The 21,160-nt window shown below is 34.5% G+C and overlaps 1 protein-coding gene and 1 non-coding gene across 2 annotated transcripts; one reads left to right on the forward strand and one right to left on the reverse strand.

The window, feature by feature from the left end:
* Nucleotides 1-5,866: 5,866 nt before the first annotated feature.
* Nucleotides 5,867-6,997, forward strand: LOC133826398 (uncharacterized). Its single transcript, XM_062258816.1, has one exon. It carries the CDS (start codon nucleotides 5,867-5,869, stop codon nucleotides 6,995-6,997), a length of 1,131 nt encoding a protein of 376 aa, XP_062114800.1.
* LOC133813253 (small nucleolar RNA R71) lies at nucleotides 6,404-6,510 on the reverse strand. The gene has a single exon (XR_009884286.1). It is a non-coding gene; the product is annotated as a small nucleolar RNA R71 (small nucleolar RNA).
* Nucleotides 6,998-21,160: the final 14,163 nt, after the last annotated feature.

Here is a 21,160-nt window from a genome sequence, read left to right on the forward strand (position 1 = left end):
CTATCCTGGTTTTAACCGGGTCATAAAAATCTTAGAAGTTGATTTAAATCTATTGATCGTTGTTCTTCTTAAAGAGCTCGAGATATGGATAAAAGTTAACACGAACTAAGTTTTCAAAATTAAGTTCCTGGTTTTAACTGGGTCATAAAAAACTTAGAAGTTGATTTAAATCTATTGATCGTTGTTCTTCTTAAAGAGCTCGAGATATGGATAAAAGTTAACACGAACTAAGTTTTCAAAATTAAGTTCCTAGTTTTAACCGGGTCATAAAAAACTTAGAAGTTGATTTAAATCTATTGATCGTTGTTCTTCTTAAAGAGCTCGAGATATGGATAAAAGTTAACACGAACTGAGTTTTCAAAATTAAGTTCCTGGTTTTAAACCGGGTCATAAAAAACTTAGAAGTTGATTTAAATCTATTGATCGTTGTTCTTCTTAAAGAGCTCGAGATATGGATTAAAGTTAACACGAACTGAGTTTTCAAAATTAAGTTCCTGGTTTTAAACCGGGTCATAAAAAACTTGTAACCAGTTTTTCAATAAATTGTAACCGAAATGCTTAAAGGCATGAAAAAGCGTAAATTAAAAACGTCAAAGCAAATTGTCTCGAGGTGGAAACACCTCATGCAAAGGTTACATAAAAAAAGAAATAATAATAATAATGTTCAAGGGCAAAAGAGAAAAAACGCCCTAAGCTCCGCCAGGTGGCCCCCGGGAAGTCGCTGTCTCACCCTGCTCCGCCATGCCAGAAGCATCCCCAGTCTCCGAAGGCGGCGCCTCTTTCTCAATGTGAGCTTGGAACTTCACCAGCAAGCACGCCCAAAGACTCGGCGACATGAAGGAAAAGTCAGCCTCCGGATTGTAGGCCCAGCAGTGATAGAACAGATCTTCCATGGACTGCTCCGAAGTGGTCCGTTCGGCCTCCAGGGCGGCCTGGGCGGCCTGGATCTCAGTCTTCGCAGCCTCGAGGTCTGTCCGCGAGGTGGCAAGGGAGGTCTCGAGCTCTTGGACCTTCGAGTGGGTCTTCTCCAACTCGGCCTTCGAGGTCGCCAGGGCATCTTTAATCGCCTGAGCCTCCTGAAGAGATGCCTGGTGTTCGGCCCTCATATCCTCGAGCTGAGTCTTCGCCCTGATGATGCTCCGGTGAAGAGCGACGATGCCCTGCGAGAAATGAAAGATAAATTGCCTTAGAGGAAAAATAGGGCAAAGTGTAACGGTAAAAGCTTTAAAGAAAACAAGGCAGCTTACCGTAAGGGTCATGCTCATTGAAGACTCCATCACGCCAACCGGGCTCATGGTCTCAATGGCCCGGAGTTCCTTCTCTGTGAACTTATATATATGGCTAACGGCGTAGTTCGCCGACTCATACACCGTTCCCCGGAAGGCCTCGGGATCTTCTCCAGGTCCTGGGGGTTGACTGGGATGCGTACATTGGAGGCTGCCACGGCCGGAGTCCCGAGCTCTGTTCCTGCGTCCTGGGTGGCGACTGGAGCTCGCGGAGGTGGTGGGGGCATTTGGCCTGCTCCTGCAGCAGGAAGAATCGCTCCCACGACCTGGGCTGCTGGGGTTTTCTCCTTCTCCTTTGCCGGAGACTTGGTGGAGGCCCCAGTGGTGCTCTTAGACGCTCGGAGCCTTTTCAGTCTTGGCCCGGCTGAGGGGTTTCCCCCGAAGACTGCGCCTCGCAAGCTATCCTCGGGCTGAGACATCTCTTCTGTCAAAAACAAAAACATGGTCAGTACTAGTTAGCAACCATACAGAGACAAAAGCAAAGGGTTAAAGGTAAAAAGTGTGCAAATACAAAGGGAGCCCTACCCCCCGAGCTGGAAGAACCTAAGACGATTACTTCCCGAACTGGCGCAAGTTCTGGGTCCGGGTCTGAATCAGGGCTAGATTCTCCTACATACTGCCTAAGTCCCGGAGCTAAGAAACCCCTCTGGAGTGATGGCCATGTGCGGAGATTGGTCCCATACTCCTCGAATAGGATCGACCTAAAGGCTAGGGTGTTATCTACTACTACGGCACCCCTAGGTCGGCTCTCTTGGTGATCCAGGACGAGCCGGTCGACACAATGGAGCAGGATTGTGTTCAGGTCCGGATCGCTTCGATGACGATGGACGAGCTGCCTAGGATTGAACCTAGCCAAACAGGGATCTGCAGTGGCCCTATCTAGATTCCTAAACATGTAAGGGTTACCTTGGCCAGAAGGACCCGCGACTGCTCCGGATTGGGTCCTCTCCTCGCCCATCCTCTGGGCGACTTCCAGGGTCCTCTTCCTATTCCTCACGAGCGGAACTTCGTCGCCCTCGTCCTCCTCACCTTCATCTCCCGCGACCTCCTCCACGATGATAGGTCTGGTGTCGCGAGATGGGGGCAGCACCCGGGGCCTCTTTAGGTTCAGGGTTTGGTTTGGAAAAATCAGCTTGCAGGCCACCATCCTCTCGTCCGTCACGAGCACGCGATAATCCTTCTCACTGGGGGGCAAGCCCGCCAGCGTTTCATATTGGCCCCCGAGGGTCACAGACTTCTCTGTCCTCGCGAAGATGGCTGCAAGATTAGTTTGAGTCAGAACGGGGTACGGGAGGAGTTAAAATGACACTTAAAGCGCGAGCTAAGGACGAAGAAAACTTACGAGGACGATTGAAATAGTGGTGCTCGCAGTTCCGGAACCCAGTTGACATGAAGAATTGGTCCTTAAAGTCATTAGGGTGGCTGGGCAGCTCGATGATCGCCGCCGTATTGGGAAACCGGGTTAGATAGTAAAACCCGTCGCCTCGCCCCCGCTGGTTCGGGCTGGCTTTGAGGCAGAAAAAATATAAAATGTCTGCAAGAGTGGGGACCTCCCACTCATGCTTCTGGAACAAATATCTCAACCCTGCCAGCAGACGGTAAGAGTTGGGGGGGGAGCTGAAATGGGGCCAACCCCACATAGTTAAGGAAATCAGCAAAATACTGATCCAGTGGAAGGAAGGCCCCTGCCTTAAAGTGTTCACCGCTCCAGGCCGCGAACGATTCGTCAAGCGACGCGCAGCTCCACTCGCCCTCCGAGGCAGGTCGGGCCACAACAGACGCTTTCCCCATGGCGATGTTGTGGGAAAGGAAGATTTTTTTAATCTTCGTTTGGTCGGTGATCTTTGAGACGATCCTCTCCGCCTCAAAGAATGCGTCAGGAGCCACCTCGACCTCCTTCTCCACCGCAGGCCCGAAGCGGGGGATCAGGGAGCTAGGCATCGCCGCCTTTCCTCTGTCATGCTGGGAGACCGAGTTGCTGACGTTCTTCTGTGGAAGATTCTTCTTGGGAGCCATCTGGTCGCCTAACGAACAAAAGAAAACATTTCAGAAAAGGCGACCCAAGCATGAGGAAAAGGCAATTATTATTTGCACGAGTTGAGGTAAGCCCAGCCCGTGGAGAGTGGGACCACGCGGTTCGATGAACACGCGCCTATGTCAGGAGGGTCAGGATAGAATTTGCCTTGGGGGGAAAGTTTCAGTAGGCAGAAAATTGCAAAACCGCTTGTGAGGCGTGTTCCCTAAGCTACCCGGTTTTGCACCCAAAATTCCCAAAACTCCTACCCATAAATTTTCCCCAGAAAAAAACACCCTGAAACCCATACTCTAAAGCGATTTCCTACAACAAATATACCCTAACCTAAAAAGGCTGTCACCCTCCATATCCACAAAACCCAGTAAAGCCTTGCATGCGGCTACAGTAAATTTTTTTACCTAAGCTACAGTGACATATTCTCAAAACACACAGGGTCAAGAAACTTACAGTATGTGGCTGGGAGGTGGACGAAGGTGTTGCGTTGGTAAGAATTTCGTTGGTGTAGTAGCTTCCAAAGCTTCGGAGAAATCCGTGCGCCTAAGCTTCTTGAACGCTGAAAGTGGCAGTAACAGAGTCGAGGGTTTCGTTCTTCTGAAACGGAGAGGGAAGAAGAAGAGAAGTTTGGAAAATTTCGAATGAAAGGGTGGCCCATGCATAGGGTGGCCACCCCTTTTTATATGCGTGAAGGATCACTTGTAGAGGGCCGTTGGATGGCCCTGATGAGGGATCCGAGGCCCTCCACTCGAAATACGAAACGACGGCTGGGCATAGGCTAAGCAATTAAATGCAGTTCTCGTAAGACATACCGTCACCACCCACGATGTTCCACGTATCAGGCGCCTGCGTAAAAAGTGGAATACGAAGAGTTCATGGGGAAGTCCAAAAGCCCCCACTGTGGACTTATATACGTCGTAATATACCACGAGCAGGAGCTTGGGGGGCAGATGTACGCCCTGATTTTCCCACAGGCTGGTTAGCAAGCCGAGCTGCAGACTAATCATGATTATCTCATGGACTCCCCTACGACCGGAGCTTCTGTCGTTAGCTCGAGGAAGCCCAAAGGGCTCGCCTCCATTGACCAAGACTGGAGCAGGCCCCCGGAAGGCCGAAGGTCGAGTCCAGTATACAGCTCGCGGTACGAGCTGGATATGGAGCTATGACCCTTTGAGAAGTCAACACACGCAAGGTAAACGTGCATATATCAGGCATCACGTGTCTGATATCCCCCTGACTTCTCGGACACGCAGCAGGAACGTGCGTGTTCAGACACCCACGATTGGATTGGGCCGTGCGTCCCATTACTTCCTTACCTATTGATTTGACCACACTTATGTGTCAGGTTTAGGAATTAATCATGAATGTCACAGAATTGATACGACAAGTAAGAAGGTCACGGAATGACCTCCCTACCAACTTCCAGGTGCCTTCTCCTATAAATATGGAAACCCTGGGAGTTGATAGGGGTTGGAAAAATAACCTCTTGTAAGAAATACTCTGTAATCAAATACTCAGTATAGATCAATAATATTGACTAGTGGAGTAGAATGATTTTAACCTTCGAACCACTTAAAAACCGTGTCTTGAGTCACCTCTTTCATCCTCTAAGATCATATATCTATTTCGGTTCACTTCTAGCACTAATCCCTTTCTCTCCTTCTCTTAATTACCTGTTGGCGAAGAACCGCGTCAACAGTTTTCTATGAACAATTATTTGAATTTTATTGCCATTATGTTATCTATGAACTAAATCATTTATCTAGGGATTAATGTAGTCACTTGAATTTCAATTTAATTATATTTTGATGTTTTATTGATACTTCTTTTCTATTCTAATCTATATGATGTTTGTGTAATGCTTGTAAATACTTGATCACTATTTACTTGATTTAATGGTTTTTATTCAAAATTCGAAAGATGAGAATTGAATATGACATCATTCTATATACATATGTTGCATATTAGACGAAAGTACCCATATGACTTATGTAGTAATTAGGTTTCCATGCTTAATGTTTTCTATATGTTTAAGTTTATCACAGAGATATAGAAAACTTCCACATAGGCTGAGATCTTATATCTTGAAAAAGAATAGGAATCGATTATGTTAACCTGCTATTAGAATAGGAAGAAGAGATGTAGAATTGATTAGTAAAATGAATAGAATGAAAATTTAATAAAATTAATTCCTAGGCTTTTTATTATTGATTGTTAATTCGTTGATTTATTATTATGTTTATAGTTATTTAAATTGTGGTCATAGTTTAGAATTATTCATCTTTATTTTAATCACCAAATAGAAAGTGAAAAACAATTATTGGTAATTGGTTAATAGTCTCTGTGGAACGATCTCTGTTCTTACAGACTTTATTACTTGACACGATTATGTATACTTGCGTACAAATTTCATAGATCAAGTTTTTGGTGCCGTTGCCGGGGACTAATAATCAATATCAATTATAATTGTTTTTCGATCTACTTTGGGCTTAATTTAACGTTTTCTAAATCGAGTTGCTTTTAAATTTCTCAATTTCAGGTGACCTATATTATGCGATGTAAGGGTTCGAAAATACTAGTACCTGTTGATCCTGAGATTGAGAAGACCTGCAAAAGAGAAAGAAAACAGAAAAGACTTGAAACGATGGCCCAGAACGTCAATAATGTTGCTAATAACAATCTGAATCAGGGTAATACGGGGAACGCTGCAACTGAGGCAGACTTACCTCTGAGGGACTATGTACTCCCTACTATTACAGGGGTAGATTATAGTATTCGCCCACCTACTGTGGAGGCGAACAATTTTGAGATCAAGCCTTCGATTATCCAAATGGTTCAGAATTGCATTCAGTTTGGGGGGCTACCTAATGAGGATATGAACCTCCATATTACCAACTTTTTGGAGCTATGTGATACTTTCAAAATGAACGGAGTAAGTAATGATGCAATCTGTTTGAGGCTATTTCTGTTTTCTTTGAGAGACAGAGCTAAAAGTTGGTTGATTTTGCTGCAAGCCAATTCCATTGTGACTTGGGAAGACCTTGCTCAAAAATTTCTCGCTAACTATTTTCCTCCTACTAAATCAGCACGGATTAGAGGTGAAATAAATAATTTCTGTCAATTTGAGGGGGAATCGTTATATGACGCTTGGGAGAGGTTTAAAGAGCTGCTGCGAAAATGTCCACATCATGGTATAGTGAAATGGATGTTGGTGCACACTTTCTATAATGAACTGAGGGGAAACCCAAGGACAATTATAGATGCAGCAGCAGGTGGAGCATTTATGAGCAAAAACGCTAACGAAGCTTACGAGCTTTTAGAGGAGATGGCCATGAATAATTATAACTGGCCATTTGAGCGAGAAAATAAGAAGGTGGCAGAAGTTCTAGAAGTTGATCATATTGCTATGCTCACTACTCAAATTGCTTCGCTAACAAAACAAATGCAACAACAAAACAATATTTCAGGTCAAGCGATACAACTACAACCCGTTCCTATCAGTTGTGAGACATGTGGAGGCCCTCATCATTTTCAGCAATGCCCAGTGATGAGTTCTTATTCGGTTGATGATATCCCACTTGAACAGGTCCAAGCCCTTGGAAATCTCCCAAGGCAACCGAATAACAATCCATACCCTAACAATTATACTCCAGCATATAAGAACCATCCGAATTTGTCATAGAGTAATAATCAAGGGCACCAACCACAATAACAACCAAATCCACCTCAATATCCTCCACATAGACCATCTTATGGGTTAAACCCAAGACCCTTTTATGATACTCAAAGGCCCCAAATGCCGCAACATCAACAACCACCGCCTCAAATGACTAAACCAGAGGTATCCATAGATTCATTGAGCCAATTTATGATAGAAACCAGACCCTCCATTCAGAGCTTAGAAACACAAGTTGCCTAACTTGCAAAGAAAATGGAAAATCGTAATCAAGGAGCTTTACCTAGTTCAACTTTGGTGAATCCCAAAGAGCAATGTCAAGTTGTCACTTTGAGGAGTGGGACTAAGAATGAGGGGCTTACAGTAGAAAACAAGGGTAAGAGGATTGAAGATCAACCTGTACCTAGCCCAGCACAAGAGGAGGTTACTGAAGACCTTCCAAAGAAAGAGAGCCAAAATACACCAAGTCGACACCCAAGATTCCTTACCCTCAACGTTTCTGAAAGGCAATCTTGACAAGCAATTCTCCAAATTTCTTGAAGTATTTAAGAAACTTCACATTAACATTCCATTTGCGGAAGCTCTTGAACAAATGCCTAGTTATGTGAAGCTTATGAAGGAGATATTGTCTAATAAGAGAAAAAGGGAGGATTATGAAACTATGGCTTTGACAGAAGAGTGTAGTGAAATAATTCAAAAGAAACTTCCTCAAAAGTTGAGAGATCCAGGAAGCTTCACTATACCTTGCACCATTGTGAATTTTCATTGTGAGAGAGCTTTATGTGATCTAGGTGCAAGCGTTAATCTAATGTCATTGTCCATATTTCAAAGACTCGGTTTGGGGGAAGCTAGACCCACTACGGTTACTCTACAACTGGTTGACTGTTCATTGACACACCCCAAGGTATTATTGAACAAGTTCATGTCAAAGTGGACAAATTCATCTTTCCCGCTGATTTTATTGTTCTTGATATGGAGGAAGATGAAGATGTTCCAATTATTTTGGGAAGACCATTTTTAGCCAGTGGTCAAGCCTTGATAGATTTTCAAAAAGGAGAGTTGAGGCTAAGGGTGCAAGGTGATGAGGTTGTATTTAACGTATTCAAGGCCTTGAAGTATCCTAGAGCAAGTGATAGTTGCTTTAGTGTGAATGTAATTGATGAACAATTGTCAAAGAGAAAACTTGTTGAAGATCTGCTTGAGATGAGCCTTATTTCGGAAGGAGGAGAAGACTACAATGGCATTGAGGTTATTGAATATGTAAATTGGCTAAACTCCACTGGACCAATTTATAAGAAGAAATATGAGGAGCTTGGACAAGGGCCTGAGAGACCACTACCATTTATAAAGAAATCACCAGTACTTGAATTGAAAACTTTACCGGATCATCTTAAATACGCCTATTTGGGTAAGAATGATACTCTCCCTGTTATTATTTCTGCTTCATTTTATACAATTGAAGAGGAAAAATTATTAAGAGTACTTCGAGCTCATAAATTGGCCATTGGCTGGACTTTAGCTGATATAAAGGGAATTAGCCCATCTACTATTATGCACCGTATTCTCATGGAGGAGGACAGTAAAGCTAGTATTGATGCTCAAAGGAGGTTAAATCCTGTTATGAAGGAGGAGGTTCGAAAAGGAATTTTGAAGTGGTTAGATGCTAGTGTTATTTATCCAATCTCGGATAGTTCGTGGGTAAGCCCAATACAAGTGGTTTCGAAAAAAAAAGGGGATTGACAGTAGTCAAAAATGAGAATAATTAGTTAATTCCAACTCATACAGTGACGGGGTGGAGAATTTGTATTGACTACAGCCTAAACAAGGCAACAAGGAAAAATCACTTCTCATTGCCTTTTGTTGATCAAATGCTCGATAGACTGTCAGATCATCACTTCTATTGTTTTTTAGACGGGTATTCTAGTTATCACCAAATACCTATTGCCCCGAAGATCAAGAGAAAACAACTTTTACTTGTCCTTATGGTACGTTTTCTTTTCGTAGAATGTCATTTTTATTATGCAATGCTCCTGCTACTTTTCAAAGATGCATGATGTCATTATTTTATGATATGGTGGAGAATAGCCTTGAGATATTTATGGATGATTTCTTGATCTTTGGCCCTTCATTTGATATGTGTCTACAGAATTTGGAGAAGGTGTTAAAGAGATGCGAAGAATCTAATTTGGTCCTGGATTGGGAAAAATGTCACTTTATGGTGAATGAAGGAATTATTTTGGGCCATAAGATTTCAATCAAAGGCATAGAAGTAGATCGTGCGAAGGTTTCAACTATTGATAATGTGCCTCCTCCAATTTCAATTAAGGGTGTTCAGAGTTTTCTTGGCCACGCTGGATTTTATCGGAGATTTATTAAAGATTTCTCCAAGATTTCTAAATCACTATCTGCACTATTAGTGAATGGAGTACAATTTAATTTTGATGTTGATTGTCGAAGAGCCTTCAATACTTTGAAAGAGAAATTGATCACTACATCGATTGTGGTACACCGAATAATTTATTATGTGCGGTGTGAGTGATTATGCTGTTGGAGCAGTTCTGGGGCAGCAAGTTGACAAGGTATTCCGAACAATTTATTATGCTAGTAGGACCTTGAATGATGCTCAATTAAACTATGCTACTACTGAGAAGGAACTACTTACAATTGTTTTTGCGTTTGATAATTTCAGGCCATACTTAATTGGTAATAAGGTTATTATATACACAGACCATTCTGCTATTAAGTACCTTATGACCAAGAAGGATACAAATCCCCGCTTGATCCGATGGATCCTATTATTGCAAGAGTTTGATATAGAAATTTGTGACAAAAAGGGACAAAAAATTTAGTGGCACACCATCTATCTAGATTGGAACTAGGTGAAGATCCTAATAAGAAAAATGTACAAATTGATGACAACTTTCTGGATGAACAATTATTTTTTATTAACGGAGAAGAAAAGCTACCATGATTCGTGGATTATGTTAATTATTTGGTAGCGAAGGTTGTGCCTCCTGACATGTCAAGGCAACAACTTAAAAAGTTCTATTCGGAAGTTAAGCATTATTATTGGGATGAGTCCATTCTTTTTCGTCATTGTGCTGACCAAGTGATTAGAACATGTGTCCCAGAAGAAGAAATACTTTCCATTCTTACTCATTGTCATACTTTGCATTGTGGCGGTCATTTCGGAGGAACAAGAACAGCAGCAAAAGTTTTGTAATGTGGGTTTTATTGGCCTACATTATTTAAAGATGTTAATGTCTTTCTAAAGAGTTGTGATCGTTGTCAAACGACCAGTAATATATCAAGAAGAGATCAAATGCCAATGACTGGTATTCTGGAAGTTGAGTTGTTTGATGTATGGGGAATAGACTTTATGGGACCTTTCCCGCAATTTGATAATAATAAATACATTCTGCTTGCGGTGGACTATGTTTCTAAATGAGTTGAGGTTGCATCAACTCCTACTTGTGATGGTAAAGAGGTACTTAAATTCCTTCACAAAAATATTTTTACCCGGTTTGGTACTTCACGAGCAATTATTAGTGATAGAGGAAGTCATTTTTGCAACAAGTCATTTACTGTTCTCTGTGCTCGTTACGAAGTTCATCTTCGAAAGGCGTTATTCTACCATCCACTTGCAAATGGTCAAGCCGAAGTGTCAAATTGGGAGATTAAAAGTATCTTGGAAAAGACTGTAAATACATCAAGGAAGGATTGGTCGAAAAAGCTTGATGATTCACTTTGGGCTTATCGCACAGCCTTCAAAACTCTTATCGGTATGTCTCCGTATCGATTGGTGTTTGGTAAGGCATGTCATTTACCGATGGAACTTGAGTACAGAGCTTACTGGACTGTGAAAAAGTTAAACATTGACCTCTTTGTGGCGGGGCAAAATAGGCTAATGGAATTGAACGAGCTCGATGAATTCCGAAATGAAGCTTATAAGAATGCGAGGATTTATAAAGATAAGTCAAAGGCCTTTCCTGATAAGCGGATACTTAGGAAGGATTTTCAACCGGGAGACAAAGTATTGCTATTCAATTCTAGACTTAAGCTCTTTCCCGGTAAATTGAAGTCGAGATGGTCAGGACCATACACAGTTTTTGCTTCATTTCCATATGGAGCGGTGCAAATTCATAGCGAGAAAATGGGACACTTTAAGGTGAATGGTCAGAGATTGAAGCATTATTTGGAGGGCCCAGTGGAAAAATGCAAGTCTGTGGTGATAATGGAACCCCTCTGAATTGAATGAAAAAAAGAGTCCGGCTAAAAGACGTTAAAGACAGCACTCTTAGGAGGCATTCCTATGTTTATTTTATTTTCTTTTATTTTATTTTGTTTTAACTTTATGATTATTTATTTTTGTTTTGTTTGGAACAATGTTTTAGGGAATTTGTTTTAGTTATTTTTAGTTTTAATTAGGAAATTTTTTGATGTAATTTATAAACCGTGAAAAAAAACAAACTGAAAAATGCATCAAATAACACTAAAAGTAAATCTCTTTCCCCAAACTTAAAACCTAACATTGTCCCCAATGTTTAAAGTGCATAAAGAATGAGAAAAGAGACTTACCTGAACTGCCACGTTAGTATGGCGGTTGTGGAGGCTGGGATGAAGGTCCCTCAAAAGGTTGAGACGGAGGAGGTTGTGGTTATGGTTGTTGAAATCCAGCAAATGACGGAGGCGGAGGTGGAGAGAACAACGGAGAATACGGTGGATACGGTGGTGGTGGAGCAAAATAATTCTAATCCGCATCATTTAAAGACCATCGACTCACTAAATTATTTAAGCGAGCCACATGGTTGACTTCGTACTCGTACCGTTGTCCCATTTATTGATTCATCATCTAATGTTGTTGAACCATGTATTGATTTTATTGAACAAGATCGTCCAACTTATCATTGACGTTCAACATTATAGGGTCAATACTACCCCCCATCAACACTGGTTCGACATTTTCTTCCACCTTAGTGTCAACATGGCGTTTACCTTTCTTTCTCGTCTGAGGCACATAAAGTGCAGGTGCGGAAAAATCCTTCATTAAAGAAATAGATAAAGGTTGCTGCAATGCCTGATAAATATATGTGATGAACTCGGGCACTCCAGCTTTGTAGCATAACATAGTGATTACAGACCGATGACCCAAGCCTTCAGTGGTATGACCTTTTTCAATGTACTCAATGTTCTCTTTAATCCACGAGCCCATGTTGACAGTCATACCCGTCATCAGAGCATACATCAAAAGTACTCGATCCTTAGTCATGTCAAACACATGACTCACTGGCATAAACCGAGCACATATAAAGAAAGCCCAGAATCTGGCCTCAATGTTCAACTTACATGAAGAAATACTTTTGGGTAAGGAACCAGATAAATTCCATTATCAACGAAATACATTATCAATGTACAAAATATGACAATTCTACTCTCAAGAAACTAGTGTAACTCTTGCTATCAAGTAGGAGAGGTTGTTTGAGACCACAAGTTCTTGATCAATGAAGTCATGTAACCATGTAAACATCCCAGTCACAGTGCCCTCGAGAATAGCATTGTTGACTTAGAGACGAACTATATATGAAGACCTGGCACAAGATGAATAGCGGCGAGTTGAAAAATCATATTGAAAGTATACGATAATACTCTGGAAATGATGAAATCTTTCTGGAGTCAAATAAGTCTTATTCTTGTTAATAGATTCATTACATTACATAAGTAATCAAATAAAAAAAATCTACTTACATCTAACAATTTTTGCTGGGATTAGAAGGATTAAGTTCTCATGTCCCATTTCGCACTAGGGCATCATACTCGTCGTCAAACATAGTTTGGTGCCAGGATAGGTTCTTAAGGGTATGAGACACTATGGTAGGTTTAAGAGAGACTAGGAAAGTAAGTTGGGTTATAAGGTTTAGCTTTGGGGGGAATTGTTTGTAGAAATTATTGGTTGAATCTAGCAACAATGATAAAGGGGAGAATAAAAGAATGGAGATGGAGGCGTTTCCCATTCTTGATGTGGGTCCGGAGCTCAGGGTAGGGGTAGTATCATGTCTTTGATTAGGATTTATTTATTTTATTAATTTTTTTCCTCACACACATATATATATACATATTTGTGTTTTTATTTTTAGGTATATTTTTGTTAGCATAAATATATTATTATGTTGTTTTAATATTTGTTTTACAATTTTAATTTTAAATATATCTTCTTCTTCTTTTTACATGCATAAGTTTTCATTTGGATCCTCGGTTCCCCTAGGAACAATTCCATTAAGGATTCATTGTCCTTGTCTTTGTCAAGATATTAGCAAAGACAGAAATGATGGCAGTGATTTGAATAGAGGAGGACATGGATGAAAGAGTTATTCCACACCCAATCCCCATTCTGTTTCCACTCCTAGCCAGACTTCAGGCTTCGTTTGGTTGGGAGAAAAGGAAACGAATAGAATGGAAATTGATATATTTTCATTATTTTTCTTTGTTTTTTTTATCTCATTATTTTTGTTTAGAAAGTAAAATATTGGAATTAATGTCATTCCATTCAAATAGTTTTTCCACTATTTTAGCTACTATTTTAGTAGAATGAGTAATTCATCACAAAAAAAAACAGAAAGATCATTTTAATATATGACAAAAAAAATTAAATGATTTTTTTGTCAATTTTCTTTTATTAATTTTATATCTTATCATATTTAATTATTATTCATATTCTTCAATTTTCATTACTCCCAATCAAACTGGCCTGAAAGTCTTATCTTTCATAACCATACATTCCAATCCTAACATTATAGGTTAGAAATTTTATTAATTTATATACATTTATATATATATATATAGGGAATGCAATTGAATCTATGATCATGCTCGTACATATGAATAATACAACGAGTAGAACTACTAAGTTTTCGGCCATACATGAAACCATTTATTTAGTATCATTTTTTTCTCTATATATTATCATTATTTGGTTAGAACTCTATATATTATTATTGGATAAACATTAACATCCCCAAACTCCTAATCCACCAAACATGATTGTATTTTTCTTTGTTTGTTTTAGTAGGTCCACGTTGACCTAAATATAAGTAGGTACTTGTGCCTTTTCTATAGTTTTTGGTGTCCAACCACCATTGATTCTCCTTCGCACTTCTTTAAAATCCAATACATATGTATATACATTATTTGTTAAAATGTCAAAATATATATAGTGTTTTATCAAATTAAAATTAATGAATACATATTATTTTGGACCATGTGTTGTACAAAAGTTACCGATAAGATCCTATATTTTGTTAAATAATAATTCGAATCTTGCATTTTGTGAAATAGAATAATATAATATCTTGAACTCAATTTTAGTTAATTTTTTTTAATATTACCAAAATACCAATGAGTAATTAATATGTTACTACTAAGTTAGTAGTAAAAGACGAAGAATCTATTTCCACTATAATAATACTATGAGAAGATTATTATTTAATATAAATAAAAATGTTTGGTGCTACTTGTCCCGACGAGCAGCAATATGGGCCAATTGACCTTTAATAATTGAATTTTTTTTTTAAATATATTGACGAGCAAGTAACTTTATTCGCTCATCCACCTATTAAAAAATGTCAAATTAGCTCGAACTAAAACTTCAAGTATGATTCAAAGCATTTTTATTCTATTTCGTTTAAATTGTCATCACGAGCTAAGTTACCACAAAAATATTAACTTATTGCTAACACATTCTGGGCGCATGTCAAAAAAAATTTACAAAGGGTCGTGTTGTTGCTCGGGACTAGTAAGGACGAGCAGCACCACTCTTTTTCTATTAGCTCTTGTTGGGCTTAAACACGTGTCAAGCTCTAGTTGGCTCGTAGTTGTCATCTATCAATGAGAGCCTGACATTTGTCAAAGGACTAAAAAATACAATGACTGAGTGGTTACTCTCAAAACAACACAACACACTTTTTTGCAAAAAGAATTAGTAGAGTTTGTTAAGTAGAGACTTCACATGTTCTTTTTTAAAGTTTTCCCCAAAAGCTCCTAACCGAAGCTTCTTTATCTGTTAAGATTTTGGTACTAAGTTTTTTACTTTATATTTGTCTTAGCCAAACTAGGCATGCTCCTTACGAGCCAGCCCACAACGACAATCACTTTCATTGGGCCCAAAATCTACCAATCACTTTCATTTCTGGGCCCACTTAAATCTTTTTGGATATTATTTGCATTGTACTGTTTATTTAAAGTGATATAAATCTATATTATTTTATACTATTTAGTATGTTGTAAATTTACGAAATAACCCTTTCTAAATTTAAATTATATATTTTCAAGGAAAAAATAATCTATTAAAATTATATTATTGATTATAAAAGAAAAGATGGAGTGCAATAATGCATAAGTAATTTTTCTTTCTTTTTCAATCTTATTTTATGTGGATCCTCTCATAGCAGTTTTCAATTTCAATGGTTTGTTTATCTTATCATTTAAAATACATTATTCAAATTTGTTTTTTCTATACAGATTTTTATAATAATATCATACATCATTTTCTCCCGTTTTCTTCAATTTATTTAATTTATTTTTGAAATTTCATATTATGTAAATATTAAATATTCTACACTACAGGAAACTATAAATCCATCTATATCTATCTATATATATATATATAAAGGAGAGCTTCAAGGAGATGATGTGGCACTCTAAAATTACTCCAAACTATTTTTGTTATTTTCTCCTTTAATCTAATTTTTTTATTCATTATTATTAATAAGGAGATGATGTGTCATTCTAAAATTACTCCAAACTATTTTTTCTATTTTCTTCTTTAATCTATTTTTTTATTCATTTTTATTAATAATGATTTAAATTTTATTTTTAAGATATTTAAATAAGATATTTTTTGAATTAAATACCTAATAAACTAACAAAAAAATAAAATAAAACAAAAACTACATTAAACGTTATTTTTTTAGATATTTAAATAACATATTTTTTGAATTAAATACCTAATGAACTAACAAAAAATAAAATAATAAAAAAAACTACAAATATATACTACATAATATACTAATAAGATAACATATTTGAAGCAGTATATAAAAGATTATCCAAACGAGTAATCAACATTTTGATAAAACATAAGGTCCATGAGTTAATTTTAAAAAATAAAGGATCCAAACGGGTAATTGGCTAAAATATAAAGTTCAAAATAGTGTGTATATATAATTTACTTTCTATAAAGAATTTTTAACACTTTGAATAAATACATAGTCCAAAGGTTAATTTTTAAAAATAAATAGTCAAAACAAGTAATCGCCCAAAGTATAGTGTTCAGATAACCAATCTATCTATTCCTATTTTTAACATCTTGACAAAACTTGAGGTCCACAAGTTAATTTTTAAAAATAAAGACCCCAACGAGTAATCGGCTAAAATACAATATTCAAAATGATGTGAACTCTTACAAAAAAACATAAATTATATATAATTTAATTTTTATAAAGAATTTTTATCATTTTGAATAAATATATGGTCCAAATGTTAATTTATAAAAATAAAGAGTCAAAACGAGTAATCGGCCAAAATACAATGTTTAAATAATTGATCTATCCAATCTTATATTTAACTTTTTGACAAAACACGAGTTCTAAAAGTTAATTTTTAAAAATAAAAGGCTCAAACGGGTAATCGCCCAAAATAAGTCTTACACAAAACATAAATTTCTATATACATAATTTAGACTTTTTATAAAAAAAATAATGCAAAGCGTATAATAATGATAATAATAATAAAAAATAAATGCACACGTACAACATGTATATTTTTTAATAATTATAAAAGACTGCGCGAAGCGCGGTTATGTTTTCTAGTCTATATATATATATATAAATGAGAGCTTCAAGGAGATTACGTGGCACTCTAAAATCTCTTTAAACTACTTTTTCAATTTTCTCCTTTAATCTAATTTTTTTTATTCATTTTCTATTTTCTAAAATATGTTAACAATTAAAAATATCAATATATACACATATTAATTTGATTAAAAATTTATTTAGCTTAAATATCTTAACTACTTAATCATTGAAAAATTCTAAAATCTCTTTAAAGCACTTTTCTATTTTCTCCTTTAATCTAATTTTTTTTATTCATTTTCTATTTTCTAAAATATGTTAACAATTAAAAATATCAATATATACAAATATTAATTTGATTAAAAATTTATTTAGCTTAAATATCTTAACTACTTAATCATTGAAAAATACTAAAAAGTTAATTAAAAATTACGTATATATATATCTATTTTTCTTATTATATTACTAATTTTTTTTTTAAAAATTACATATAGATTATCATCAAACATTAATATTAATAATTGTATTTTTCTTTTATTTGATAGTTTATTAAGCATGTGAAAATACGATATTACTATATATCTATCTATCTATCTATATATATATATATAGGAGAGTTTCAAGGAGATTATGTGATACTCTAAAATCTCTTCAAAACACTCTTTCTATTTTCTCCTTTAATCTAATTTTTTTGTTCATTTTCTATTTTCTAAAATATCTTTACAATTAAAAATATCAATATATATACATATTAATTTGATTAAAAAATTATTTAGCTTAATTATCTTAATAACTTAATCATTGAAAAATACTAAAAAAAGTTAATTAAAAATTACGTAATAGTTTTCGGTTCTCTATATATCTATTTTTCTTATTATATTATAATTATGTTTTTTCTTCAAAAGTGAATAGTTTTACAAATATTATAATTATTATCATCAATCATTAATATTAATAATTGTATTTTTCTCTCATTTGATATTTTATTCAGCTTGTGACAATACGATATTACTAATAGTCACAATAGTAAATAAATGTTTTGTAGATTGTAATGTTAGTGGACATTCTCGCAGCAATAAAAGATACGGAGGTTGATGTGAAACACGAAAAATTCTTTTTAGACTATATATATACATATATAAATATATAAAGGAGAGACTTAAGGAGATCATGTGACACTCTAAAATCTCTTCAAAACATTATTTCTATTTTTTCCTTCAATCTAATTTTTTTATTCATTTTTTATTTTCTAAAATATTCTAACAATTAAAAATATCAATATATATACATATTAATTTGATTAAAAATTCATTTTTCTTATAATATATATCTTAACTACTTAATCATTGAAAAATACTAAAAAAAATTAATTAAAAATTACGTAATAGTTTTCGGTTCTCTATAAATCTATTTTTCTTATTATATTATAATTATATTTTTTATTCAAAAATGAGTAGTTTTACAAAATATTATAACTATTATCATCAATCATTAATATTAATAATTGTATTTTTCTCTCATTTGATATATTATTAAGCTTGTGACAATACGATATTACTAAGTGTACTTTTTGGAATTGTGATTTGTTTTCACTATAGTAAATAAATATTTTCTAGATTGTAATTTTAGTGGACATTTCCGCAGTAACAAAAGATGTGGGAGTTGATGTGAAGCACGCAAAATTCTTTTTAGAATATACACATATATATATATATATATATATAAATAAGAGCTTCAAGGAAATTATATGACACTCTAAAATCTATTCAAAGCATTCTTTCTATTTTCTCATTTAATTTAATTTTTTTTATTCATTTTCCATTTTTTAAAATATCTTAACAATTAAAAATATCAATATATATATAAATATTAATTTGATTAAAAATTTATTTAGTTGAAATATCTTAACTACTTAATCATTGAAAAATACTAAAAAAATTAATTAAAAATTTATCTATTCCTATTTTAATCTTTTGACAAAACTTGAGGTCTACAAGTTAATTTGTAAAAATAAAGCTTCCAAATCGGGTAATCGACTAAAATACAAGGTTCAAAATAGTGTGAACCCTTACAGAAAATAAAAATTATATAAATATATAATTTAATTTTCATAAGAAGTTTGAACCTTTTAAATAAATACATGGTCCAAAGGTTCATTTTTAAAAATAAATTGTCAAAACGGGTAATGAACAAAAATACAATGTTCAAATAATCAATCTATCAATTCCAATTTTTATTCTTTTGACAAAACACAAGATCTAAAAGTTAATTTTTAAAAATAAATGCTTCAAATAGGTAATTGGCCAAAATAAATCTTACACAAAATATAAATTTTCTTATACATAATTTAGACTTTTTATAAAAAAAAACTACACAAAGCGTATAATAATAATAATAAATAAATAAAAGTACATGTACAACAAACTTTTTGAACTTTGTTTTCGGTACTTTAATTTGTCAGAATTTTTCAAAAACACACTGAAAGTTCGCTATACAATGAACAGTGAACACCATCATGAAATAAAAAATTATAATCAAGATGGCTTCACGTGTCCATATAAAGAGCATGTTGTACGAGTATGGTGAAAATGAATCACCACTCCACAATCTCCAAAAAAATATTTAAAAATATATATGTTTTAATTATTACAAAAGACTGTGCGGAGCGCGGTTATGTTTTCTAGTATATATATATAAAGGAGAGCTTCAAGGAGATGAGGTGGCACTCTAAAATTACTCCAAAATATTTTTTCTATTTTCTCCTTTAATCTAATTTTTTTATTCATTTTTATTAATAAGGAGATGATGTGTCATTTTAAAATTACTCCAAACTATTTTTTCTATTTTTCCCTTTAATCTATTTTTTTATTTTTTTATTAATAATTATTTAAACTTTAGTTTTTTTAGATATTTAAATAAGATATTTTTTTAATTAAATACCTAATAAACTAACAAAAAATAAAATAAAACAAAAACTACATTAAACGTTATTTTTTTACGTATTTAAATAAAATATTTTTTGAATTAAATACCTAATGAACTAACAAAAAATAAAATAATAAAAAAAAACTACAAATATATACTAATAAAATAACATCTTTGAAGCGGTATATAAAAGATTATCCAAACGAGTAATCAACATTTTGATAAAACACAAGGTCCACGAGTTAATTTAAAAAAATAAAGGGTCCAAACGGGTAATCGGCTAAAATACAAAGTTCAAAATGGTGTGAACCCTTAAGTAAAACATAAATTATATATATTTATATAATTTACTTTCTTTAAAGAATGTTTAACACTTTGAAGAAATACATAGTCCAAAGGTTAATTTTTAAAAATAAAGAGTCAAAATAAGTAATCGGCCAAAGTATAGTGTTCAGATAACCAATCTATATATTCCTATTTTTAACATATTGACAAAACTTGAGGTCCACAAATTAATTTTTAAATATAAAGACCTCAACGAGTAATCGGCTAAAATACAATGTTCAAAATGATGTGAACCCTTACAAAAAAACATAAATTATATATAATTTAATTTTTATAAAGAATTTTTAACCTTTTGAATAAATATATGGTCCAAATGTTAATTTATAAAAATAAAGGGTCAAAATGGGTAATCGGCCAAAATACAATGTTCAAATAATCGATCTATCCAATCCTATATTTAACCTTTTAACAAAACATGAGTTCTAAAAGTTAATTTTTAAAAATAAAAAGTTCAAACGGGTAATCGCCTAAAATAAATAAATGCACACGTACAACAAATTTTTTGAACTTTGTTTTCGGTACTTTAATTATTCAGAATTTTTCAAAAACTTGCAAGAGATTTGATATACAATGGACACCATTATGAAAAAAAAATTGTATTCAATACGTCCTCATGTGTCCATATAAGGAACATGTTGTACGAGTAGGGTGAAAAAGAATCAATGTCGTAGCATTCTCCTAAAAGTATTTTAAAATATGTATATTTTTTAATAATTACAAAAGACTGCGCGAAGCGCGGTTATGTTTTCTAGTATCTATATAAAGGAAAACATTAAGGAGATAATGTGACAATCTAAAATCTTTTCAAACCACTTTATCTATTTTCTCCTCTAATCTAACTTTTTTATTCATTTTATGGTTTATAATAATTATAATTAATTCTACTTCTTAACTACTTAATCATTAAAAATTACTAAAACATAAAATTAATTAAAAAAATAGTAAATGTGTATAGTACATTTTAAAAAAAAGTATAATATATATTAATTACTTAAGTATCACATAGCAATAATATATATTTAAATAATTATAAAACATATACAAGAAAATTATA

Source organism: Humulus lupulus, chromosome 1 (genome assembly GCF_963169125.1).
Source record: "Humulus lupulus chromosome 1, drHumLupu1.1, whole genome shotgun sequence".
In the NCBI taxonomy this organism is placed as follows: domain Eukaryota; kingdom Viridiplantae; phylum Streptophyta; class Magnoliopsida; order Rosales; family Cannabaceae; genus Humulus; species Humulus lupulus.

Coding starts and splice junctions, on each gene's coding strand:
- LOC133826398 (XM_062258816.1), top strand. CDS start 5,867: ATGCGATGTAAGGGTTCGAAAATACTAGTACCTGTTGATCCTGAGATT.